This window comes from Mus caroli, unplaced genomic scaffold, assembly GCF_978045245.1.
Source record: "Mus caroli unplaced genomic scaffold, Mus_caroli_1 scaffold_11, whole genome shotgun sequence".
Taxonomy (NCBI): Eukaryota; Metazoa; Chordata; class Mammalia; order Rodentia; family Muridae; genus Mus; species Mus caroli.
The window spans coordinates 12230888-12258772 of NW_028227266.1; the positions used below are offsets into that span (position 1 = coordinate 12230888).

Genomic DNA, 27885 nt, shown 5'->3' on the forward strand with positions numbered 1-27885 from the left:
CCAGACAACGGCATGCTTTCAATGTCTGGGAAATGATCAGAAATGAGCCCAAATCAGGTGCCCCAACTGGGCAAGCTACGGTGTTAGGCAGTGCGCAGCTTGGCGCTCGTCGCACGCATGCTCAGTGACCACACTGACGGTCAGCCCTGACCAGCCAAGCCACAGCCTATTCAGTCTGGGGGAATGAATTCAGCATATTACCAAGTACCGTGCAGGGTCTAAATCGCCCATCATTCCCTTCAGGTGGGTGTTTTCTGTTCTGACAGCTTTGTATCTTCTGTCTGAAACCTGAAAGATTAGCAGATAAAAGGCACGTGTAAAACTCATGTTAATAAACCCTGTCAGAGGTGGTGCAAATACTTTCTGTGGTATGAGGGAAACAAGGTCCTCCCACCAGTCGGGTTCTCTTGTGCCTCCCCCGACCCCCCACCGTGCCCAGACCCCCACTCCCGCCTTGCTCCAACCCCCACCACCCCCATCCCCGCCTCTCTTCCAGTTTGAGCAGTGTGAAATTTAAAACACTTTAATCATGATTTATTTTTTCCCTACCAAATCTGAAATTCCACTTCTCATGTATAGGAATTATAATCACAATTAAGAAAAACCTTCTTGAAAATACTCTTGCCCGTTACACTTCTTCAATGCCCAATTAATATTTACAGTAAGCAGTATATGGCTTTCGGCGTTTAATTCGTTCCTTCTGGTATTCTGGCTGAGTTCCCTGTGTGCCTATGACTTTCTTTTGTAGTTCTTTCTTCTTTCCCTGATGTCTGTCGTCTACCTGAATGTTGGGATGACAGACTCATGCCTCCATGCCTAGCCTGCTCTTTTGTATATCTAAGGCTCATTTCTATATAAAACTCTTGCTTTAAAAATACTTATTTTTGTGAATTATAAGATATATGCTCATTGACAAAGTCTGGGAAGCATGGTGGTATGAAGATGAACTTGGGAGTTGTTCTTGTGCTGTTGTCCCCGACTATCGACAGCAAGGCACCCTGCTGTGCACTGCCCTGTGCTGGTTTCCTGTGTGCAGTCAGACTGGTCAGTCTGCGGCCTATGGCTGGATGAAGGCCCAGTCTTTCCTGTTTTTGTAAATACACATGATTGAACTGCTCTTATGGAAATTGTCTTGACTCATGCTTTGTGCTCTGAAATCACCTAGACTTAGAGTGAAAGGGCCATAAAGTCCACGCTGTCAAAAGCAGGCCACAAGTTGTTAGAGCAAGGAAAAGGAAAGAAGACATCAGGAGGGAAGGCAGGCACGAGCCTTGCTGGGTTTTAATGTGGAACCTCAAGGTCTTTGTTTGTCTCAGAGGACTGCTTCGTGCTGAGTGGATGCCTAGTAACTACGTACTGGTTTCTATGTTGTTGCCTCCATGTTTAAAACACTACTGGCAATCTATTAAATGGGGAGGGGGCTCAAGCAAGCTGGAATCGCTTTCTTTCTACTGACAATCCATTAAAAGGGGGGAGGGGACTCAAGCAAGCTGGAATTGCTTTCTACAAAATAAAGTTTAGTGGCAAGGTCCTATAGCAAAAGACTGAGGAAGGGACAGGGTCGTGTGACCTGGGAGGACAGCTGCAGGACCTTGGCATGCGACCACTCACACAGGTGTGCACCGTCTGGTCGGAACTTAGTGTGTCTTTGATGGTACTTTGTCCACAGCACAGGGTTTTATGGGGTAAGTCTCATTAACTGATCAGGCACCAAGGCTTTTGACGGACTGGAGTGAGGGCTAGGATGAGCAGGAGCAAGAGCCAAGCCTGGAGAGGCTCTCCCTCAAGCGTGCATACCTGTTGCTTTGCTAACATTCTTTCTTTTATTTCTAATTCTATCTTTAGCTGTCTTTCCAGAAGGGCAGCTTTCTTCATGACAGTTGCTATAGTGACCTCCTTCTGGTGAAGTTCCTGGGTGAGTTCGGAGATCTCGTTCCTCAGCCGTTCCTGTTCGGTGCATAGGCTTTCCTCCTGATAGAGCTGGCTTCTCATCTGGTAAGAGTGAGCAGAGACATGAGCAGCCCCTCCCTCACAGAGCAGCTGCAGCCTGTGCTGGGCTCTCTTAGTCCTCCTGCCCTGAATGGCTGCGGCTCATGACAGCCTACTTCTGATCACTGCTAACCAACTTAGGGGCATCCTAAGTCAGTTTCCTCCCAGCTCCCAAATCCTCAGCGTCTTATTGTCATGTGCAGCGCACCTGGACTCAGCTCTCTGACAGACTTGACAGAGACTGGTGCTAAGTGCTTTGTTGTGGTTTTGACGCAGGGTCCCCCTGCACAGCCCAGACTGCCCTATCTTTGGCTCCTCATGCTCTGGCCTCTGAAGTTCTCAGATCACGGGTGTCCACCACGAAGTCTGGCCATAATCACCTTCTTTATGGAGAAACAGCAACCTAAGGAGGGTAAGCAGCTTGCTCGAATCATTATAAGAGAACGTGCCAGATTTGAGACCGGAACTCATGGTCCTTGACTAGAAACATAAATCCTGCTGTGGCAGCGGTGTCTCCACACTCTGTCTCAGAACCACGTTGTAGCACACTAAGCTTGCTGTGTCGGTAGGAATGTCTTACTGCCTCTCGGAACCCTTAGAGTCCCTCACCATCTTCGCTTGTCTTTTCATAACAGAACCTGCTGGACTTGGCCTCCTTACAGCCTTCAGCTTTCCAAATCCAGCCAGCAACAGCCCAGGCCACCCTCTCAGACCCTCTGCTCTCTGTCCCCATTGCTCACACCTTGCCTACACCTTGTTCACTCTCCCTGGCATTGTTTTAAAGAGCCAACTCATTGCTTCTCACTTTTGAGAGTCACAGATAATGTACCCTCTTTCAGAACACACACACATATAGAGCAGGGGGAGAAAAAGAAACATTGATATCACAGGGAAGTAAGTGCTGTTTGAGGGATGTCCTGGAGGGTGCATAACCCAGCTAAGTGGGGGTGGGGATTGCATCAGGATGCTCTTCCCAGATGAGAGGTTATCACACAAAATACTGAGGGTAAGATGGGAGCCAGAGAGCCAGGGCACAGGTTCCCAGCAAAGAATGTAGCCAAAGGGGTGGGGGGAGGGTGCATAGAACTTGGGGTCTGATCAACCGCGCCCTAAGACATAAAGCCAGAGAAGGAAGTAAAAAAAATCCACAAAGAAACTTCTTTGAATGCATTCAGACACTTAAAAGGTGACAAGAGACTATACCTGCTCTTTCAAAGTTCAGTGTACATCTCTAAAGGAATAAGGGTTTCTCCCTCCTTTCTGTCTTTTCTCTCTCTTCCCAGAATTCCATGACAGCATCTTAATGACTAGCTCTTCTATATCACCAAATATTTTCAGGCAGAACTCAGATGTGAAATTGTCCCAAATCTCCAATGTTTTTCAAGTCTGTGAAACTGGATTAGGATCTCATCAGACCTGCCCAGCTCTTTCTGTCTGCCCTGTCTTTGTGTCTGTTTGGCTTTTCGTCTGATCCCATAACCTTGTTCTAGTTACAGCTCTCACGAAAGGCAGTCACTTTCTAAAACCTGTGCCCCCTCCATCCTGGGTTACGCCCCGGGACAGCCAGGTTCAGGACTGACACCTAGGGAAAGAGGATGAGCTAATGCACAGTTCCTGTATCCAGAGGCCAATCTGCTGCATCCTAGGCTGGGTACCACCCATTCCTTATCTGGTCCTGCTCTATGCTAAAGCTAGAAATGTGAACTAGATATGTTATGAGTCTCTTTAATTACATGTGTTTACATATGCATGTGCATGTCATGGCACATGTGTGGAGGGAGGTTCAGAGAACTCACAGGTGTTGGTCCCTTCCTCCACCGCGAGTCTTGGGCATGGAACTCAGGTTATCAGGCTTAGCTGCAAGCCCCTCTATCTACTATCCACCTTGCTCACTCCCTCTGAATCTCTTTGGTCCCCACCTCCTCTATTTATATTCTCCTGGCAGTTTCTTTGGTGAATCAGTCATATTGTTCTGCAGTTTGACAGTCTGGATTTTACTGTTTATGTCTCTGTGGTATACTTTAACACAAGCCTCTTAAAGACAAAACTTGGAAAATTAAGAAAATAAATATGCTATTCTGAAAGAGGATTAAGATATTTTTTATTAGTTTCCAGTGGTTAGATATTAAAACAATATGCTCTTCCATTGAATGTGCTTCTAAATGAGATTGGTTTATCTGTGCTTCCAATGACATGGCCTTTTTAAAATGTGAATTTTATCACCAAACAAGTGAATAAAAACAGCTCTGTACCCACAAAAGAAAAACACTCACAAAATTCGTAACACATGGCCCTCAATAGTGTTAGTGCAATGGAATGGAAATGCCCTTTGTAGATCTTTCTGGAAGCTGCAGCTAGTTACTTCCGCTATCCACTATTGCCCTGCAGAGCGCAGCTGCCTGGGCTGCCAGGAGCTTGGAAGATCTGTGCCTTGACCTCTCCTTCACCTCAGAGTCCCACTCATACAGGATTTCTGATTTTACTCTGTAGTTCTGACTTTGTCAGAAGCCTCTGAGGTTCAGGAGAGTGTAATCATACGTGGTGTTAGGCACCCCTTTTACTATGACAGAGTCTCATGGAATGCCAGTAAAGAGCATATATATATATATATATATATATAGGGGGGGGGTTCTCTGTGTAGCCCTGGCTGTGCTGGGACTCACTCTGTAGACTTCGAATTCATAGAGATCTGCCTACTTCTGCCTCCTAAATACTGGAATTAGAGGCATGTGCCACCACTGTCCAGCTGAAAGTTATATTTTTAAAATCAGTAAAATCAAGTGGTATCAGTGTTCAAAACAGGAAGGAAATGACAGTTGCTCTATAACAAATTTCGTAGGCTGGATCTGCATTCCTTCTCAGACACCCAGCTCTGCCAGGATCTGCCTTTAGGGGAGTCAGGGTCTTGATATGTAGCTTAGATTGGCTTCAGACTTGTGGCAATCCTCCTGCCTCAACCTCCACAAATATTGGGATTATTCACGTGAGTTACTGTACCTAGTTAAGATCTTTCCTTCCAATGTATTCCTATTGAAACTGATGAAATAGTTACTAGGGAGGTATATTGGTTGTGGATGAATGAAAAACCCAGTGCTCTGTGAGAACCATGCCCACACCCTCCTCATCTTAGGTTTTTTAGCATCTGGCAAAGTGCTTGGACCTTGTTAGGCCCTTAGTTAGAAATGTAGGTGTGGCCCAAACCAACAGTAGCCCACATCTTTCAGGTGATCCTCTGAGCCAGGTCCTGTTCTCAGCATGTAATTTGCATTAGCTCATTAGCTCATGAATTTTAACAGAGGTAAGCATGTAGTTCCTGGGGTGAGAGAGGCTACATTCAAAACTATCGTCTACAAATTATTATCTGTGTAATATGGGAGAATCTCTTCAACTTCCCTGCATCTTAGTTTTCTCAAGAGCAAAAAGAGGATCCTTGGGGCAGTGTCCTTGGCACATGGTGAGAGCCACAGGAGTGTCAGCAGGTATTGGCTCATTTCATACCCATCATAACCTCAGGGTGGTGGACGTTGTGTAACTGTTTCCTCTGGGCTGAAACATTTCTTGTACAGAAAGCAGAGCTCATAAGGCTCAGGAACCTAACAGAACACACCACAAGGTAAGGGTTGCAAAGCCTGTTTTAAGCAGTCAACAGTTGCTAGGACCAGGAGACTGCAGTGAGCGGCTGCCAGGAGCTCAGGGATTAGTTTCTGTGATGAATGACCCTTCCAGCATGGGCTTTTCATTGATGCAGCTGCCTTTGAATTACACATGATTCTGTAAGTACACACACACACACACACACACACACACACACACACACACACTTCTGAAGGCAGGAAACTCACTGGTTCACCACGTGAACCTTGAGTAGAATCCTTCTTCGGCTTATAGTCAGTGCTCCATCTGGAGTGACAGACATTTGTTCATGCTACAAATGAACAAGACGAGTAATCCAAACAGTACTAACCACATCCTAGACGAGGGCCCTCAGGCAAGGTGTACAGGGAGGTCTGTCCCCCAAGGTCACCCATACACTGAGTACCAGCCTGGGCACACATCTACATTGAATTCGCCCCATACCTGAAGATTTGTGTTCATACAAAAATGTCCGAATTTGCAGCTTGGCAGATTATTACTTTAGGAGGCCGAGGGAAGGTCTCAGAGTTAGTTTGATGCAGAGACACTAGAGCAGGGAGAATGGATCTGTTGTATTCCTTACCTTGTTTAATTCCTTTTCATGATTGGGTTGATCTGAGACCATTGAAAACAACTCCTTTCTTTTCCTTTCTGCTTCTTTAGGAGAAGGGGAATATGATGACTCAACTCTACGAATTACAAATAAAGCAGGCAACACTTAAGCTTAAGTTGGTGAATTGGTAATTATGTTGTTAGTGTAGATCATGGACGCTGTAATATGGTTGACAACATTGCTAGCTACAAAAAATGCAAATTCTAATAATTCCGGCCCTGGGAGTATTTCTATTTCTGTCTCTGAGTGAGTACAGTTTTAATGGGAGAAAATGGAGCATTAATAGGCATTTCGATTCTATATTAAAATGAGCATAAACATTTTAAATGTTATTTATTTACATATTTTGTGCATATGAGTACTTTGTATGTATGCCTGTACACTAGAAGAGAGTCCCATTATAAATGGTTGTGAGCCATCATGTAGTTGCTGGGAATTGAGCTCAGGACCTCTGGAAAAGCAGCCAGTGATCTTAACCACTGAGCCATCTCTATGGATTTTGAAAAGACTGCTTTCTGTAATAAAATAGCATAGACACCTAAGTGGAAATAAACCCAACTGCTGACCTGATGCATCAAGGCAAAGAAACATGTCAGAAGAATGTGGGGGGGGGGGCACACAGTCCACAGAAATGCTCAACATGAGGACATCTGACCATGTAGCCAGGAAGGAAACTCAAATGTGCCTATTTTTTCAGCTATTTACTTGTAAAATGGGATGGTAGCCATTTATTAATGTTGGGGTGGGGCAGTGAGGGAGTGGAAACTCCCAGAAGAAGAATGACTAGGACCCCGAGTGATGCTCAGAGAAGCCCAGCTGGTGAGAGTCACTTTCCCGGAGGGCAAGCCAAAATCAATCATGGAAACACAAAGTGCAGAATCGGGGAGGGGCAGCAGCTATACAAGTCATGTGAGGCCACCACTATGCCTGCTGTGACTCAGTAGGAGTCACCTGTGAGTGTAACTGGCTCTCCAGAGATGTCCTGAGGGGGTTCCCAAGATCCAAAACACAAACTGCACAAAAGCAAACCACAGCTCAAAATCTCAGTAATGGCAGAGAGAGAATTAGCTTAAAGATTGGAAATAAAGGAGCTCTCAAAAGGTGCAGAGTCATGGTGATACCCTCAAGGTACAGGGATTTCTAAGCCGATTGACCTTTCTGGCCACCATAGTTGTCATACCCCTCATCCCCCACCCCGCCAATACACTCTTCCCATGGTCTGTCGGGGTTCCTTAGCCCAGCAGAGCATACGAATGCAATCACCATTCTGTGTACTCAGCCTGAAGAACCGCTATCAGCCTTTGTGAACATTAGCCTCTCCCCTGTATATACAAATGAACATGCTTCTCGTATGATCAGTGTACACACTACATGTTATTTCCTGTGTGATCAGAGTGCATACTACATATTATTTTCCCATATCATCTGACTATATATAGACTTCATATTATTGTCCAGTGTGCTTGTGTTTCTCACTGACTGTGTTGTGAGTATTTTCCATTTCATCTAACATTCTTATGAAGCATCGGTTTCTAAAGTGGCCTTAAAATTTCTCACTAAGTGAGATTTTCAAAGGGAGAAAAGGATGTTCCCATTCCTAGAGTCTTCCCAAGCATTCTCATGAGCTGCAGTTCTGAACCAACCATGTTTTGTGGTTGGACTTGTCAAGTTCACCAAGTGCATGGAAAACATGTGATTCCTATGAAGACAGGTGGACAGAAAACGAGGCCACGCTAACATAGATGGATAAAGGAGGGATGGTTTTGTGTTTAGGGAAAGGACATTAGAATTATTTCTTAATGTAAACCATGTCATCGAATGGTGTCTGTGTCCTAATGATGGGAATGGAATGCTAATGATTGAATATCATCGAGGAAGGTTTAGGGAATGAACAGAAGCATCCTTAACCACCATACCAGTGCCTGGCAGCTTCACCTTAGTGAACCATGCAGAAGAGGCAGAGTCCAAATCAAAGAAACCCAGACAACACACCAGACAGGCAGCAGCCACAGAGACCAGACTAAGGATATGAAATGTGCAGAGGGAAAGATGCAAGGCAGCGAGAGTGACACACAGTAGAAAGCTCTAACCCTCAGCATGTGGCACCGTCAAGTCCCAGAAGGAGATGACTTCTGAGGGAGTTCCTCCAAACGAGAAAGACATAGTTTGAGGACTATAATGTTCATCCAGTTTGACAGAAGGATTGGCCAGATGTGTAGGAACCATGTACTGAAGCACAGCTGGCTACATTTGGACAGAACATTATTAATCTTGTTATTTTGTAGCACCTGGATACACTGAAACTCACTCTGTAGACCAGGCTGTGCTAGAACTCACAGAGATCTGCCTGCTTCTACCTCCCTAGTATTCAGATTTAAAGGCCTGCACCATTATGCCTGGCCTGACACTGGCTTTTTAAAAAAGATCTATTTTTATTTTATGTATATGGACATTCTGCCTGTATGCATGTCTGTGCACCATATGAGTGTGTATAGTGCCAGCATAGGTCCCAAGAGGACATTGGACCTTCTGGAACTAGAGCTGCAGAAAGCTATGAGCTGCCATGTGAGTCCTGGGAGTTGAACCTTGGTCCTTTGGAAGATCTGTCTTTGCTCCTAACTATTGAGCTATCTCCCCATGTTACCATGTCCTACAACTTTAAAGTAAAATAGATCACTTAGCTATTCAGAGGTTTAGAAACCATGTTTGTTTCATTAGCTTTCTGATTCTCAGAAGAAAGTTCCATACCAGTGAACTGCTAAAGAAATCAGACTATCTCTTCAAAACCTCAAATACTGAGAATTCTCAGACGACCCACTTTTTGGTGGATATGCAGTATATGCCTACTCTTAAGGAGGGAAAAATTGGTGTTAATAATAACTTTTTAAGAAAAGATTTGTTTTATTTTAAATTATGTGTATGTCTGTCTGTCTGTGTATATGAGTGCAGATGCCCTCAGAGGACAGAGGCATCAGATTCCTTGGACGTGTGGTTACAAGTGGTTGTGAACCATCTAACATGGGTTTTGGAGACTGACCTAGGTTCCTCTGGAAGAGCAGCAAGATCTCTTAACCACTGAGCCATCCATCTAGGACAAGCAAGGACTCCTTATGTGGAGCTACAGGTCATGAATTCAGAGGCAGAGTTACCATATCATCAGCAAGTGAAAAGGTTAGCATCAGGCTTATAGGCAAACAAGTAGATGCAATTAGAATAAATAATAAATCCAATTTCTCTGCAAATCTGTAATTAAACACCAGCTCTACACTGTTGTTTCTACTGAAATGCACTCTATCCTAAAGAATGCATCCAAATTAAACTTTATTCTAATTCAAATGTGAAGGGTGTGGATGCCCACACACACATCCTGCACACACATCCTTTACATACATGTATCCTGCACACACACACACACACACACACACATTCTGCACACACACATCCTGCACACACACGTCCTGCTTTGGGAGGCTCCTCTGAGAACTGTACCTTTTCCTGTTATCTTGAGCAGTCTGCAATTCTCCCATTTTCAGCAGTTCTCTATGCAAGTGCAGTCTTTCCATTTCTATAATCCTCAGGAGATCGTCTCGTGATTGTAACTCATTCTTCACCTCTGACAGTCCTGCTTCCATGGCCTGCATTAATAATTTTTTGATGTTCACTTTAGAATTATGGTGCACAATACATTAAAAAACACTTAATATCTAGCTCTTAAAACAACACAGTCTACTGCCATTGCTCTTGGTTGCCCACTAGATCCTACTGCTGAAGTGCATACTTTGATTGCAAGACACAGGGAAATGAACCTGGTGGTGTCCTCCTTGCTGGATAGCTTTCACGGCACCAGAATGTGCTGCGGGAGAAAAACCATCAATGGTACAACCTAGTGGATGGCCCTGAGTGCTACCAATGTGCCAAGAGCCATGGTGCAATAGTGGCAGGAATGCTATGGAGATAACCAGTCACATTGTGATTGGATATGAGTCTTGCTCCACAGGAAGGAATTCGTACCTATGGTTGTAAGTCTAGTAAGAAGTTGACAGATGATGGCGAGATCATAGGTCTTCAGGAAGAAGCTGCTACTGTTACTTTACTGAACAGACGTGTTTCACTGCCTTCTAAAGACTTGCTTATGACTAAGTTAGCAGTCGTGCCCTCAGCTTTGGCCATAGAAGCTTCTTTTGGCAAAGGGCAGTGCTTAATTCAGAGACTTGTTACCGGCCAAAATGCTGAAAGTAAGTCACAGTGGGTGCTCAGCCTTAAATGAGACGTTATGTCACCCACTCCTGTAGGTCTCAGGAAGAGTTCCTTGGCACCATGTCTAGTGGACACGCCATCACCGTTGTACCTATGAACTCATAGCAGCTGTGGTTATCTGTGCAAGACAGGGCCTGTTGACATTCCATTCAAGATGAGAGAAAGCTCTTGAGGTCTCACTTCTCCGTCAGAAGCTACTGGCTGTTAATGGCTACCGGGGAAGGGGAAGCCATTGGTGTAACAGCCAAGGTGCCCATGTTCTGACCCACAAGGTCACATTCTCTCTCTCTCTCTCTCTCACACACACACACACACACACACACACTTTCTCTCACACATGCTCATATGTACTCCCCCACCCCCTTTCACACCTGCATAACACTCCCCCACACACACACTCACACTCATACATACTCACACACACATTCACTCACACACAAACACACCCACTTTCATACACACTCAGGCAGACACACACTGACACACAGACACCCCCCACTCATACACATGCACTCAGATGCACACACATTGGCACACACACACAATGACACACACAGAGATTCACTCCCACATTCAGACACACACACACAGAGTCTTACACATGACACACACACTCATGCCCACACTGACACACACTCATGCACACACACTGACACACACTCATATGCACACACACTGACATTCACACCTACACTCATACACAAACATTGCAGTCACACGCACACTAATACAGTCATACACACGACACACTTAGAGACATGAAAGTTGGAAGGGGGCTTATTGGGAAGGGTGAGAGGGAGGGGCCTGAGAGAGAGTGATGATGAGTGAAAATGACCAAAATTCACTATATACATATGCATGCATGGAATTGTTAAATAATTTAAAAGAAAAATAAAAAACCCAACACTTCCCACCTATAAATCAGTGTGTTTTAAGTGAAGCCTGCTCACTCTTTTCTTCCCTCAGTCTTACAGAGTTTACTTCACCTTTCATCCATTGAGTTCCTACCATGTGCACTGGAGCACAGATACTAACTGCCCTCAGAGTGTTCACCACAGAGGATCAGGATGAAGAGCAAACGTCCAAGCCACAGGCCTCAAGGTGCTCCCACTCTGTGTGAACCTGAAGCAGTGAAGTTTGAATAAAGTACAAAGTGTAAACTCTAGTCAATTAAACTCTAGTCAATGCTGGTCCTTTCTGATTAATAAAATAGTAAGTAAATGACAGGTAATCTTGTGACCAAAGCCATCAGTGTGCTTTCCGGCATAGCCAGCAGCAGGATGATGCGTTAGGAGCGCTTTTCCCTTCGTGCCCCATGGCAGTGGAGCTATGCAGAAACAACTAGGAATACCAGGGACCCTGTGGGTCCACAAGAGGCTTGAGCAGTTCAAAGTGAAGGAGAAGCTCAGGACAAGAAGAAAGGGCAGTAGCAGTGGGAGCCCAAAGCATCAGTGAGAGAACCTGGAGTCTCCTCCCCTCAGTAGCAGGAGAGAAGGAATTCTGTAGTAGGATAAGGGGAGCTCGGAGCTTGGCTGGCTGCTGTTGGAAGAGAGGAGGGGTCAGGAGCGGGGTTATGGACAAGCATGCTGGCACCCCTTGACAGTGCTGTGGACCCATTTCAGGCTCATGACCGGGGCCTGTTGGATCATCTGTTGGATGTACTGACAGTTCCTAGGAGTGAGAATATGGCATGCAGCTCCCATAGCTGTTTCTTTCCCTCAGGACATTCCCCCGGGGCTCATCCCTGCCGTATTCCATCTGTCCCTGTCTATGGCTGACTTGTGTCCTGTTCTGAGGCTACAGCACATTCTGTTCTATTCAGCAGTTGGTAGGCATGGTGGCTTGATTCTACTTCTTACAACGTGAGCAACGATTTCACTTAAACAAGGGAAGTTCTCAGGAAGTTTTCTTTAACCAAAAAACCCAAAACACCAAAACCCCCTTTGATTATACACCCTCCCGAGGGCCTCTCAGCCTGGGTTTGGGAGGGACAGGTTACTATGCTTTCAGACATAAGTATGATGTCTTCTGAGATTAGTTTAGACACGCTGTTTTGAACAGCAGGAAGTTTTCAGATAGAGTTAAAATTTCAAAACCCAGAGAGACATGAAACAATAAATCGTACAGTAGAAATGCAGTTTACCTTATGAAACCATACATTATTGTTCATTGTTTAAAAGTCGGTTTTCCTTCTTGTAAATGTCACCTGTTATGTCATGCAGGTGAAGAAGGACCAGCTTGGGCTTTAAAACACACAGGAGAAGGCAGAAAGTGGGTGTGTCTATTCTGGGGTGGGGAGAGGAGTGGGAAGGCCCTAACTCCAGGCTGGGGACCTGCAGTGTCAGGTTGGCAGAGTGGTCTGTCCTGTTACAAGAAAACATCTGTGTGTGGTGACGAGCATCCAGAAGAAACTCTCTGTTTAATGATCCAGAGACACAGGTGTGAGGGTGTAAGTTAAGACAGAAACATCTCATTAGACAAATTGGTAATAATGATTGGACAGATGAATAGGTAAAATAGATTGTAGCTGACAGAATTCTGTAAATTGGCTGCAAGAACATAAGAACAATTAGAAGGATTTGTTGATATTGATAAATCTAGAATTATCTTCTTAGCTTTGGATTCAATAAGCCCGAGTTGACATGAGAATTAATTGATTTTTAAAACTAGGTTGTAGTTTTGAAATTGGTACAATTTTGTATGAGAGTCAAATCAATGATTTGCAATGTGTCAAATATGTGGTAAGATGATTTTGTTATTGGGATATTCTCAAGCATTCCTGGATCAATTTAAGCTCCAGAAGCTCCCTTAATTGTGATATTTTATGAAATCTAAATATAGATCAGGCATTTAACATTGAAATGTAGGAATGTCGTAGGTATGGCATATATACAGATTTCTGATGACTTAATATGAAGACCTCGATAATTTTTACATCTTGATTACATTTTAGATGACAATGTTTTGATACACACATATATTGGCTTGGATAAATATATGACTTACTCTAAGTTCTCTCATCTCTCTGTAGCTCTTTAATGTGCTACAAGAAGATTTTAAATCAAGTTTGACTCTGGAGCTCAGTTGGCACAGTGCTTTAGCTAGCATCCACGAAGCCCTGGCTTCTACCTTTTGTTCTGTGAAAACTGAATATGATGGTATGCACCCCAAATCTCAGTCCAGGGAGTGGAGGCTGAAAAGTTCAGTCACCTTAGACTATACAGGGAGTTTGAGGGCATTCTGGGCTACCTGAGACTCTATCTCAAAAATGAAAGCCATGAAACACACCAGAAACCAGTAACAAAGACTCCAGAATTTAAATTAGAGCTGTGGGTGGATTGTACTTTTTTGGGGCAGCATTGCTCAAGTTCTTAGCGATATATTAACCAGCAAATGAAGTTAACTTTCCCAGCACAGATGTTTGAAATACGCAGAAGCATTTATTTTTGTCATTAATCTCTAGTGGGGAATACTGCACACTTAGAAACCCGAGGGGCTTGTAGCATAGTAAATAAACATGTGCACTGGGCTGTGTGTGCTGGCACATTTCAGGGTTGTAGAAAGACAAATGATGGTGTGTCTCAGATGATGCAGACACAGCTGTCGTCAAGTGTGCTGCAACATATTAAATGGCAGCGATTTAAATTGAAATAGTTGTCTTTTTGCATTCATATGAAAGATGTGGAACATCAGGTGACTAAAAAGAGACAGCTTTTTTTTTTTTTCAAATGTATACTCTGGTTCCAAGATTATTTATTTGTAGTTATCCTTATTTGGTAAAATGCAAATTTTGAAAACCAGATCTAAGGTCCATCCGTTTAGTTAGGAATGTGTCTGATGCTGGGAAAGGAGCAGTGATTTTAACCCTTCAAATGAACTGACAAGCAGTGCACTCTCCACGTTTGTGGGAAGCACGAGGACAGGTCGTGAGTGACACCTGGACCTGACCCAGGGAGGAGTGAAGAAGCAGGGTGCTAAGTGCTTTTTCCAAAGAGAAATCTTGAATTACTTTTCAAAAATATTTTTATTAGGACAACAGATATTTTTTCTCTTGAACATGTTCTACAATAATTGGGTTTACTTTTTTTTTTTTTTTTTTTTCCGAGACAGGGTTTCTCTGTGTAGCCCTGGCTGTCCTGGAACTCACTCTGTAGACCAGGCTGGCCTCGAACTCAGAAATCCGTCTGCCTCTGCCTCCCAAGTGCTAGGATTAAAGGCATGCACCACCACACCGGGCTTTGGTTTACTTTTTAATATATGTAGTGTGTGTGTGTGTGTGTGTGTGTGTCTGTGTGTGTGTGTGCCTGTGGCATGAAAGTACACATGTGTATATGTCAAGGCTCTCCACCTTGATTTTAATGAGACAGGGAGACAAAGTCTTTTGCTGAACTTGAAACTCACTATTCAGCAAGACAGTCTGGCTAGCAAAACCCCGTGGGTCTTCATGCCTGTCCCCACTGGCTCAGCAAGCCCTGCAGGGAAAGGACTTGGAGGGGCCAGAGCGAAAAAGACCCCAAGAAGAGGCAAAACAGAAAGCTCTTCAGTTCATACAGCTTGAACCGAAGCCCAGGACAGAGGACTTTGGAGAGACCTAGAAAAAGAATTCACTGAGTGTGATCCTGGGACAGGCTCCATCAGTGAAGATAGCAATGAAATGTATGCTTAAGTTGTCTTTTGACAGAAACTAGAACCAATGTCCCATATCCCAGAGGAGGAGAGGATCCTGCTGGACCCAACAGTTTTGCACAGAGCTCTCCCAGGTGTGTGTGTGTGTGTGTGTGTGTGTGTGTGTGTGTGTGACCAGCAAGCTTAGTATTTTCAGTATAATCTGATTTGTTCATTTACATCTGTATTCTAGTTAATGTTAGAATAATGTCTTTCTCCAGAAAGAGCTGGAGTTCATGATGGGGGAGATACAGTCTCTTAGAAATGCCACTGGAAGAGAGAGATCTGAGCCCTCCCAGATGCTGATGAGGATGCTGATGAGGATGCAGATGCTGATGCAGATGTTCCAGGACAGCACACTGAAGTGTGAGGGAGGGGAGGCTGGCCCAAGACTAAGAAATGAGCCTGGGGCTAAAGAGATCTGCAAACCTGTAGGTGCAACAACATTATGAACTAACCAGTACCCCGGAGCTCTTGACTCTAGCTGCACATGTATCAAAAGATGGCCTAGTCGGCCATCAATGGAAAGAGAGGCCCATTGGACACGCAAACTTTATATGCCCCAGTACAGGGGAAAGCCAGGGCCAAAAAGTGGGAATGGGTGGGTAGGGGAGTGTGGGGGAGGGTATGGGGGACTTTTGGGATAACATTGGAAATGTAATTGAGGAAAATACGTAATAAAAAATATTAAAAAAAGAAATGTAAATAAAGAAAAAAAAAAGAAAGAAAAAGAAATGAGCCTGGGAGTAGAAGAGCAGAAGCTACAGGGCAGACTTTCTCAGAGAAACAGGGTCTGCTAGGCAGTGTGTTTTAGGATGGGGAAATGAGAGGAGTTGAGAGATGGTTGAACACATTTGGAGGTGGGGAAGTTAGAATGGAAGCAGAGAAAGGCTGGGGAGGATGAAGGCTAGTGAGGATGTCTCGAAAGGCTGAATGAACACAGAGAAGATCTGAAGAGGCTCAGCAGGGGCTGATTTTGAAGGGTGCTGGTCCCAAAACTTCTCTGCTAATTGCAAAAAGTAGAAGGAAAACATTTAAAAGCTGGCTTAAGGAAGACAAAGCTGTTAGTCTATCACTGCTCAACAGAGACTATCAATATCTGATCACCAGATCTGGCCAAGGGCCTGTGTGCTGTAGCCGTAATCTCTAAAGAGTCTTTACAGGCTAGATGGTTGGGCCTTTGGGAGATGGGGTCCAGTGGGGACCCCAGCCTATCCTCCTTCCCCTTTGCTTGTGGGACATGAGGATTTAGTCTACCTCATTTTCCTGCCATGATATTCTACCCCACCATAGTCCTGAAGTAACCAGGTCCCTCCCAAACCAGGAGCCTAAAGGAACCTTAAATCTTCATGGATTATCTCAAGTGTTTTGTTAAGTGATGGGAAGTAGACTAACGTGGAGCAAGCACTGATAAATCAGAAAGGGTACTCCACTTGGGTCCCCAAGGTCTAAACTTGCAAATAAGATAGGAGGGGGAAGGGTGGTGACTGGACACTGCTGTGTGGATTTTAGGCACAAAGGCTTTTGACTGCTGTTCCAATGCACTGGTTACACACTGTCACACTATCATCATGCTGATGCAGGACTCAGAGGCTAACATACCCACTGGGCTACTGGATTTACTCAGGTGAGAACCACTTAGAGAGGGAGGTCTGACTGGAGTTGACAGTACATTGGCAGGCTGTCCTGCGGCTCTCTGGATCCCTGTCCAGCCCATCAGTAATGGCTGGAGATGAAGCTGAGCGCACAGCCTCACCTGGCACTGCCTCTGGTACATCTTCAGTTCCTGCAGGAGCTTCTGGTTTTCATCTTGTAACTTGTTCCTGCTCAGCGCGATTTCACTCACGGCCGACTTTAACTTCTCAATAATGAACTCATCTCTTTGAGTGGCTTCACAGCCAGGATCTGACTCACACACCAGGCGAGGGATCTCAGAGCTGCTGTCCTCTGGGCACTGCTTTTTCCCATTTAGCTGAGTTTGGTAATTTTGTGCCTGTTTCTGAGAAATATGACAACCAGGTAAATGGAGTGAGGAATATCATATTTAAGCTTCCACAGAGGCAAAGAATAAAATAATTAGTAAAGATCTTTTAGTATGGAGTTTGGCTTGTACAGTATAGGTTATACTTGTTTCTGATCTCAACTTCAGATGATGTGGAGAGAAAATCTGTGTAACTCTGGAGCAAAGATATAGAGAAGGGAAGGGGTGTGCAGGAGGAGAGGTCTTTCAATAAATCAATAAAGAAAATCTAGAAGCTATAAAAAAAAGAAAAATATTAACTAAATCACATACTAGTCAAAAAATGCCTCTATGGTAAAGAAATAAAAACCAGAAACAGATCAAGGGAAAAATAGTTGCCAACACAGAATTGTTTTTAGCAATTCTCTCTTTGTAAACCCTCTACATATCAATAGGAAAAGCCAGTGGCACAGAGCCAAATGCGTGGAACATGGGGGAATCATGCCCGGAGGAAGAAGTGAAAAATGCTAACATGTACATAGGACATGCTGAGCCTTACAGGTGGGTGGGGCATGTAAAACAAACCACAGACACACAGACACACACACACACACACACACACACACACACCATATACTTTGTTTTGGTTTTGGTTTGTTTTGAGTCTGAACTCTGTTATACAGTGCAGGCTGGCCTCAAACCCATGGCCTTCCTGCGTGTGACCTCCACAAGTGCAGGGATTATAGTCGTTTTCCCAAACTGCCTAAAAGCACACATTGTCTAAAGCTGTAACAGCACCCAACTTTCAGACCCAGAGGCTAAAGTCATGGTCACAAAGGGCTTCCTGTAAATATGCTGTTTCCTGAACCACGATGGCTACTGTCCCTCTCAGTTTCCACTTCCATGAGAAAGTAGACTCCATGCTGAGTGTCACGCAAGGACAGCAGTACCTAACCTCTGGTGGCACTTTCTTTCTGATTTATATGGTAGGTAGTAACCGGTCGTAGCAGCTTACCTGAAACTGGCTGCACTTTTCAGAGAGCAACTTCTGCTGAGCATCCAGCGACACCAGGTGGGTCTGGTAGAGGACCTCCTGCTTGTCCCACTCCCTCGACTTTGCTCGGAACTCCTTGTGCATGGGGAGGCAGGCAGCAAATAGGAAGCTATTAGTCACTAAAAGAGCAATAAACTTTCTTCCTTTGTGTATTTTCCTTATAAAAACAAATAAGTCTATTCTCTATTAGGAAAGCAAACAAGAAATTGATGGAGTTGTGCTTTGATTAATTACTGCAGGCTCAGCATTCTGCATCAGAACCACTTGGGACAGGGAGTTTCATCTCAGATTTTGGGTTATTTGCATATTCACAATGAGATGCCTTGTTGATGCCATCCATGTTTTAACACACACTCATCTGCTGCACACAGCATGAGTGCACTCTGCTAAAAGGTGACCTTGTGTGCTGTGTTTGGTGCACACATGTTGTGGCCTTCCATGCTGTGCCTCTGTTATTACTTGTGCTATTATGCCTCCGATGATTTCTCTCATTCTCTACACTCAGTCACTCAACACATTCTTTCACTACTTGAGAAGCGGGGTCTAGGAGCTGGAGAGATGGCTCAGCGATTAAGAGCATGCACTGCTCTGTTGGAGGATGAGGGCTCAGTTTCCAGCACCTATGCCAGATCCAAGGGACCTACTACCTTTGGCCTCAGCAGGTACCAACCACATTCATATGCACATACCTGCCCTATAATTAAAAATAAAATAATCCTTTTAATAAAATGTCTATTTATCAAGTTCTATGAACTCAGGGTTTGCGCCTCTTCTAAATACATACATTGAAGCCTAATGTTCACTGTAAGGAAAATAAAAGTTGGGCCTCTGGGAAGTGACTGAGTTATGATCCTGGAGCCAGTGTGAGTTGGATGAGTGTCCTTGTAATAAAATATTAAGAAATACAGGGGGGCTGTCGAGATGGCTCAACAGGTAAGAGCACTGACTACTCTTCCATTGGTCCTGAGTTCAAATCCCAGCAACCACATGGTGGCTCACAACCACCCATAATGAGATCTGATGCCCTCTTCTGGTGTGTCTGAAGGCAGCAACATGTACTTATTTATAATAATAAATAAACCTTTGGGCTGGAGCGAGCGGGGTTGACCAGAGTAGAGCAGAGGTCCTAAATTCAATTCCGAACAACCACATGAAGGCTCACAACCGTCTGTACAGTTACAGTGTATTCATATACATAAAATAAATAAATCTTAAAAAACAAAAGAAATGCAGGGATCAGGATGGGCAAGGTGGTGTACACCTTTAATCTCAGCAGTTGGGAGGCAGAGTCTGGTGAAACACTGAGTTCCAGGACAGCCAGGGCTATAAAGAGAATCCTTGTCTTGAAAAATAAAAATAAAGAGAGGGGTGGGGGTGGGGCAAAGGGATGAAGAGAGGGAAAGGGAGATGGAAAGGGAGAAGGACAGACAGACGTCTAGACAGTCAGGGATCTGGGAGAGCATTTACTGTGCAAGTACGAAGACCTGAGTTCAATCCCCACCCGGTGTATAAAAATTCTGGATGGTGCATTGGTGGCCACTTATAATCCCTATCTTCTGGAGAAGCAGAGGCAGGAGGATCCCTAGGTTAACCATTCTAGCCAAATAGGGTTTCAGTGAGAGATCCTTATCTTTAAAAGGGTGGGGGAGGGTAAAAAAATGATGAGGAAGACACCTGATTCTGACTGTTGGTTCTACACATACACACATCTGCATGAACACATACACCACCACAGCAAAGGGAAAGAATTTCTTCTCATTTACCCCCTTTCCTGCTGTATAACCAGCAGACAGTTGTTCATGAACCTGGAGGAGGTTTTCCTCAGAATCTCACCCTATTGGCTCTTTGTCTAAGCTACCCAGCCTCTGCATTCTGCTACAGTAGCTTGAGCTAAGGCGCTGTCTTTGTTGGCCTCTGGTTTTCAAAGCCATCATGTATAGGGTGAAGCTAAATAAAATCAGCTCACTTGGGGGAACAGGTGTCAGTTGGTGAAGAAAATGTGGGACCAGCTGGATACAGCATGCTCAGTTGCTCACATGCCCACTCAGGCAATGTGGTGTAGAGTGTGATGGTCCACTCACAATGGAACACTAAGAGCAAAGAACATGGCTTCGCAGGTGCCAGAGAGGATGTCCCTGCATTGCGCTTCTCCCTGGGCTGGCCTCTGCAGTGTGCCTTTCTGTCCAGGCTGTAGGAAACAAGCACAGAGGACTGACTGCATGATCGGGCTGTGCTTACAGCACCTGGTGGACCTGCTTTATGATTAACCCTCTGCCCCACTCTTAAAGGAGCAGCATGCGTGCATAAGTAAGCTATTCACGGTACACAAGTACAATACAACTGTCACATAAAAGCTGCAGGGATATTTTTTCCTTCCATGTTAAATTGGAATCTGTGTGTTCTGCTGGGGTGTTTTAAAAATGGCTACAGGAATTGGCTGGGCTGTGTGTTGATTCTGAGAATGCAAACTGCATCTTGCTTAGAATGAGAAAACAGCACTTTTCATATTTCCTACACAGAAATGGCTTTGAAGAATATTTGGGGAAGTTTACAGTTTACTTTTTAAAATACATATCTATGTATATATATATATAGATATATATATCCTAATCAATGAAGGAAATCTATAAGTGAGGAAGACTTTATAGTGATCAAAGCAATCTGAAATTAGTGGTGGTAACATCACCAAGGAAATGGTGTATATACCGCCCCATCTACATATATAAAGATACCTTATGACAGCCTCCATTTATTAAGGTAATGGAGACAGTCCACTTAGTGTTATGGACCAATTCTGACATTCAAGGATGTAAGCATTAAGTAGCAAAGGTAACAATGACATTTACCAAAATTAGGCTCCAAACAGATGCTGGGTAACATTTAATAATCATATAAGTTAGATTTCAAGAGTTTGATTTTAATATTTGTGACGATGCTATGAGGAAAGCCATTAGTTTCTATGCTAACTTTGGGAAATAATTAAAACTTTAATTTAAAAAGAACTCTTTGGGGAAAGATAGCAAAAAATGGAATAAGGTTGACTTTAACAGTAAATGTTTTGTTTTTGTTTTTGCTTTGTTTTGTTTCAGATAGGGACTTAGTGTTCAGCCTAAGCTCTTGAACTCAAGATCCTTCTGCCTTAGCCTCCCAAGTACTGAGATCAGAGATATGACCCATTTGCCCAGTTTAGAAACTATCTTTTAGATAGTAAATATACTTATCACCTATTTAACAACCTCAAAAATCCTAAAATAATCTTAAAATGAATATTCCCCTGGTGTGGTCAGCCTATTTTGGTTGAATGGGGCTTGCTCCGGTGACCCAGTAGAGAACTCTACAAGGGACGGAAAGGCAAGCCACGTTCTCAGAGCCAGGTGCCTGTCCATAATTCTGTGACTCAGTCACGCAGACAATGTCCCAAGCTTCTGGCATTCTGGCTAGACTGAACCCCTACAGTGACCTGACTATAGCCAGGTATGCTCCTCCCCACAGTTACCTAGCAACAGCAAGATAGCCCAGCCCACTATAAGAGGGGCTGCTTGGCCCCTCCTCGTTCTCCTAAGCCCTCACCATTCTTACTCTCTAGCCCTCCTTTTCTCTCTCCCTTCCCCCAGCTCCACGTGGCTATGGCTGGTCTCTCTTTCCTTCTACCTTCTCTCCTTTCTCCCTGCCTTTCTACAATAAAACTCTAAAACCATAGACTGTCTCTGATCATCAAGGCCCACCATGCTTGAACGATGGGATGTGCTTTCTCCTAACGAGCCGCCAGAAGGCCATCCTGTGCTCTAGCCACTGACCGGACCAAAGACTCTCCCCTATGTGGGAACCATCCAGCGGCCCCTCTCCTCTGCCCTCTCCTACCTTCATCACCAGGGCTGTCCTGGGGCCCATATTCTGTTCTCAGCTCCTCCACCATATCTAGCGTGGGATGTCGGAGGCTGGGAACCTGGTACCTAGGGCTGCCCCTTGTCCACCACCCGCTGACATGGGGTCAGTGGCTTAACACAACCAGACACCCACCCGTGGCCACATGGAAAGGGTGAGACAGTCCTCCTGCGTCTGCCTGCCCAGAGTACCGGAACTCTGGTGGGATGCGGGTTCCCACTTCCTCTTTCCCCAGAACCCCGGCATGCTTTAGGGAAGACAGCAACATTAACCTTAGCTCGTAAGAGCAAAAACAGGTATAGAGAAGGTCCAGCCCGGCCAGACAGTGCCACAGACCTATCAATGGGTACTGATTCCTTGGATAGTCCGGGGCATTGGTTTCAAAGTTAGGCAGCCAGCATGGCTCAGGTTCAGCATGGTTCAGGAGTGGGAGGTTGGATGCAGACATCAGCCCTGTGGGGTCACCCAGTCCTCCAGTGGATATTCGTATGGTGGTAAAGTCTTCTCTGAATGACTTAGGCTGAGAGTGGGTCATGGTCACTAAACAGCAGAGTTTATTAAATCTTTAAAAAAAGAGCCCTTCTTCTAAACACTGGGAAATGGTGTTTAGTGATGTGTTGTTAGTCACTCTACAAATCACAAAATGATCTTAACTTTTCATTAGGAATTTTTTAATACATAAAAGTACAGAGTAACAAAAACCACATGATCTTCACTCAATTTAACTGTCATTATCAGTCTAATTTCTCACTCTTATTTGTTGAAGTATTTAAGAGAACTTTCTGAACTCATGCATTTTCACCCCTACATGTGATTTATCTATCTATATATCTGTCTACATACATCTTTTTCAATTCATGAGTGTATACATACAGTATCTTCTGGTGTGTGTGTGTGTGTGTCTGTGTGTGTGTGTGCGCGCACACACGTACATTGGAAGACCAAGGGCAGGTCTGCCTCATTCCTCAAAGCTGTTCACCTTGGGTTTTGACAGTATGTGCTACTTGGCCGGGAACTTAGTGACTGGGCTAGGCTGACTGACCAGTGTGATCGGGCATTCACATATTTCAGTTTACTTGTGCTGGGATTACAAGTGTGTACTCCCGTCCAGTGTTTACACTTAGATTTTGGAGCTTGAGCCCAGGTCCTCATGCTTTTGAGAAAAGCACTTTATGAATGGAATTGTCCCCCCCCCCCTCCATCAGCATAATTTACTGAAGGAAAGATAAAGGTTAACACTGCTTAAGTGTCACAAAGTGAATAAAAGAGTGGGTTGGCGGATGTTCTGTGCTATAAGCCATGATGTCCCCTACTGCATATACACAGTGTCCCCAGTGATAGTACTATAGCGTTGGACATGCTTGTCCCAAAGGAGAACATACTGCATGTTCTAAAACAAGGACAGTTCATCTCTTACATGCTATTTTCGGATGGTTGTACAAAAAACAGCCACAAAGAATGCATTATAACCATTCAAGTTATACTGCATCTACTTAAAAAGCTTTTGCATAAATATAAACATATCCATGAGAATGTGTGTGTCAGAAACATGGCCCCATCCAGAAGTTCGCAAAGAACCAACCAAATGGACAGTTAGTGTCTGACCTTCCTGTCAAGGAGGGGTGGGTTCTACAGAACCTGTGTTTGAGCAACCCAGCAAGGCCACTCCTACCCCTTGAGAGGCTGGGAGGAGGTGTCAGGATTTCCTTGGGTGCTATTCACTGGGTGGCAGTGACTTTATATCTGAAGAACTGTATCCTACCTAGAAAGATGTAGAATCTGGGGCTTTGGAAGGTGAGACCTCGGCTTTCTACCAAACTGTCTAGTTCCATGGCTGCGGTCTCTACCTGAGATTCTGTTGTGATGACCTTTCTGGCAGTTTAGATCCCTAAACTGTTTCTGACACATATTTGGAGCAGAAGGAGTAAGAAAAAGAGCAGATAGAATAAGGTGGCTGTGTGGAAGGACAAGGGCAGTGCAGCTGGAGGATGATGAAGAGAAAGGTTGATGATCCCTAAACTGTCTCTGACCTTGGTCATTGGGAGGCACAGGGTCGCCCTGAGCTCAAGAGTAGGAGAAAATGAGACTGTTGGCTGGGGATGGGTCTCTGGGCTTAGGTCCTGAGAAGAATGAAAAAAAGGGAATTGGGTGACACAAAGTTTAAGGAGAAAGTGACCCCAAGCAGCCCAGGAGCCCAGCAGGCCAGATGTCAGGGGCTCACAGAGACGCCACACCTTTGGGATTCTCCACAGGGCTTCTCAGGAGCACAGGAAGGAAGCCTGCTGCTTTGTGTTTTCTAAAGCTATGGAGTTAAGAGGCTAAGAAGAAGGATCTTGGCAACTGGACCTTTTCAGAGATGGACTTTAGAAGTTCTTGGTGACATGGGGCAACTTAAATGGATGGCCACTGTGCCTTTAAAGAGACAAAACAAAACAAAGAAAAACCAAACCAAACCAAACCAAACCTGGAATTTCTGGCCCTACTCTGAAAACATTTAGCAGTTCATTGGGATTTAGTACCTAACAGTTAAAAGGACATTAAAAGACTTATGAGGTATTGGTTTAACTGACCCCAGGGGTCATTCATTTACACTCAAGAGCTGAAAAGTCTTTGTACATTTTTTTTAGCTCTCTCAATTATATATAACATATAAGATATAAGATATAATGCAAATCAGATATTTGTTTAATTCCCTAAGTGCCTGAAGCAGAACATGCACTGAGGCCATACTGAGTGCTGTGTGTCTGAAACCAAGCTCTTGCACATCTGCAGCAAACCATCTTAGGAACACAAGTGACTGGGCCTGTGCACTCACCTCCAGTTTCTGGTTCAAACTGCTCAGCTCAAAGGGCAGCTCTTCTTTGCTGGAGGACTCCTTTCGGTGAATTTGGCTTTGCTTCATTTGGTGTAACCTCAGCTTTTCGAAGTTACTGGTTAGCTTAGAAAACTGCAGAGGCCAGGAGACAGTAACAGTTAAGCACAGCTGGCTCCCACAGTATTTTTTTTTTTTTTTTTGGTCACAGCTCTTCAAAACTTAAGTCATGATGAGAAAGTGCAGTAAGACTTTTAAGTCCTAATTGATGAGGATGGGACCTGATATTTAAACTGTTACTGAGGCTGAACATGATTTTCTGTGTCTGTAAATCGGGGCCTTCATTAACTTCAGAGAGCAGATTCACTTGATGTTTGTTTTAACTGTGTAGGCAGCAAAGCTAACAGTTTAACACACACACACACACACACACACACACACACACACACACAAAATATGTGCCAACAATTAATCTCACTAACACAATTGGTGTGTCAGTCTTCCATGGATGCCTGTAGCACCATGTCGTAGCATCTGAGATTTCTGAGTATCTGTTTATGGTTTTATTCATTCTTTCTGTGCTGAATGAAGTAAGTAAGCTGGCTGCTGAGCTGCTGCTGCTGACAGACTCTGAGTTCATCTCATCTGCGTCTCCTAGTGCGTTCTTTAGCAGGGTGTTTGTTGAAGAGCTAATCTCTTCTATTGAATCATCTTGGCAACACATTTGCCTTACGTTTTTAAACATAGTAACACACTGGTTTTGTCTTTCCTTTTACTTCCAGCTTCTCTGCATAGTCACTTCAGATTTAGGTTGCCATCTTTGTAGGGGAAAGCAGGGGTCCGGGAAGCCAAGCTTGGTTGTCATAGGTCTTAGATGCTCTGGTCTAAGATCAGAAATTTTGTAATACAAGCTGCCTCCTAGTGGAACATGCCTGAATTGCAGGCAAAATGTAAACCATGAGTTTTGTAAGATCCTATCAGTTAAGTCAGTGGCTTTAAATGTTTCCTATTCCATTCTCAGTGGGTGACTCCCCTCTTAGCAAAGGTGCTCATGGAGGAGCATTGAAAGCGTCAGGCCCTTGGACTAGCTTATGTCATATGAAATCTTTGCTTTCTAAAAAAAGATTGTGGTATGAGTTCAAAATGAAGCCACCTCCCCTGCTGACTTATACTCTAGGTTAAACCCCAACAACTTCTGGGCCTGCAGTGCTGAGGCGATTCCTGCCCTATGGGATATCTGTGGTAGGCGACAAGACTTTGAGGAGAGCTTAGTAGGGGCTGCAGAGATGAGTGACCAGGAAATCAGCACCCCTTTCGTGGCATGTGTTGCCATTGATTAACAACCTATCATAGCTGGAGCATTTGGTTCTTTCAGCTGCTTACTTCGTAGTAGCAAGCACCTGTGGAAGCAAGCCTATCCCGGTCAGGAAACGGCCACAGAAGAGAATTTCAGCTTCTGTTGTTCTCATAACTAATAATTACAAGAAATTGCCTCTAGAGAAACAGAAAGTTATTGGTCTAGTACTCTGACACTAGTGAAGGCAGTGCAAATGCTATCTAAGCTGACAGTCTATTAAGAGAGACAAATCAGGACCCACGAGATAATGAAAGTCTGAGATAAACATGCAAGTAAGACTCAAGAACATTTGCTTGTGTGTAAAACAATTTTAAAAATTAGCACAATTTTATAGGTTAAAATATGTATGAAAATATATAAAGTTCCATTGAACAGATTCCCTTACTTGAGCTTTCAGGGTCTGTAGCTGCCCCTCGTAGTTCTGAGTCATTACTAGATTACATTTCTCTAGACTGTCCAGCTTCTGTCGAAGCAGCCCCACCTACATTAAAAACAAACTTTACATTAGCTCTTTATGAATTTGACCTTAAAGAAAATCAGAGAATGTGCAAAGGAGAAGTGCCGTCCTCAGAAAGGCGCTGCACAGAGCCAAGGGCAAATGTTTGTCATGCAGTTCTTAAGATAGCACTAATACCTGAGTTCACAGAAACCAGACAGCACCAGCCCTTCCCCTGGCTGTGCTCTAGGATAGTGTGGAAGTGTGCTTAACAGAAGATCCTTGGCACTGTTGCATTTTAAATTAAGATTTAGAAGTTACTTCATATCATCTGTTTGGGAGGCTGTGCCACTGTTACTTACATAAAACGTCTGCTAATGTAACTCAAAGATTTCCATTCCTTACCACTTCAGTGGCTCTACGGATAATTGTCCTAATTTATAAGAACTAACATTAGTGAGAACATAAAATGTTTAAGAGTATTTGTTAAGACTTTGGATTATTTTCTTTAAATGCCCACAAGACGCCTACTTACAAAACTGTGTCATTGTAGGTCCTTGCATATGCCAGGGCCAGTGGACCTGCCTTTCCTGCATAGGGAAGCAGGAACCAACGGCCACATCCACCTGCAAAACACTGATCCCTCAGCTTTGCCAAAATCAGGTTCCACCCAGAAGTCAACAGAGCCGGAAGGTGGCTGCTGAAAGCATCTGCAATGCTGTGGACCTGCCTGGAGAGCTCTCTCCTTGCATGTCTCCCCTAGAAGAGTAGGGCATCGGGCATGTACGTTTGTGTGTGCTCTTCCTCAAGCCCAAGGCCTGTGCACCCCCACATTCTCCTGTGAGCACTGGCTCAGCACTGAGCAGCTATGAGAGGAGGAAACCTTCCTAAGTGGGCACTACAGGCATGTGCCCCCGTGCATCCATGGATGTGCCTATACACATGCACACTTTCCCCCATATACTCTCCTTTGGCAATTTATCCTTGATATGCCTTTTTTTTTGGTTGTTTACAAAATATTTCCTAGCAGATCAGAAGCAGTGAATGATCCTGAATGCTGAATGAAGACAGCTTTGGCCACCAAAAGCCAAAAGCATTTTAACCTTTGTTTGCAAACAATGTTATTTCACATATATCTTAAACATCTGTTCACATTATTGGCAGCACTGATGTGGTTACATCTGTCTCCATCAGTAGATACCTGGTTTAGTTTAGTCTCTGCAT

The 27885-nt window shown here is 44.2% G+C and overlaps 1 protein-coding gene across 7 annotated transcripts in view; it reads right to left on the bottom strand.

The window, feature by feature from the left end:
* Deup1 (deuterosome assembly protein 1) overlaps nt 1–27885 on the bottom strand; it is a 69947-nt gene that overhangs the window by 18385 nt on the left and 23677 nt on the right. For all 7 annotated transcript variants that reach the window (XM_021173317.2, XM_085844426.1, XM_085844427.1 and 4 more), the window contains 8 exons: nt 26611–26706; nt 24872–25003; nt 18133–18246; nt 16914–17156; nt 9725–9870; nt 6206–6311; nt 1798–1992; nt 202–288 (listed from right to left, as the gene is read on the bottom strand). In XM_021173317.2, the coding sequence (XP_021028976.1) occupies nt 202–288; nt 1798–1992; nt 6206–6311; nt 9725–9870; nt 16914–17156; nt 18133–18246; nt 24872–25003; nt 26611–26706 (1119 nt within the window). The remainder of the gene's footprint in view (nt 1–201; nt 289–1797; nt 1993–6205; nt 6312–9724; nt 9871–16913; nt 17157–18132; nt 18247–24871; nt 25004–26610; nt 26707–27885) is intronic.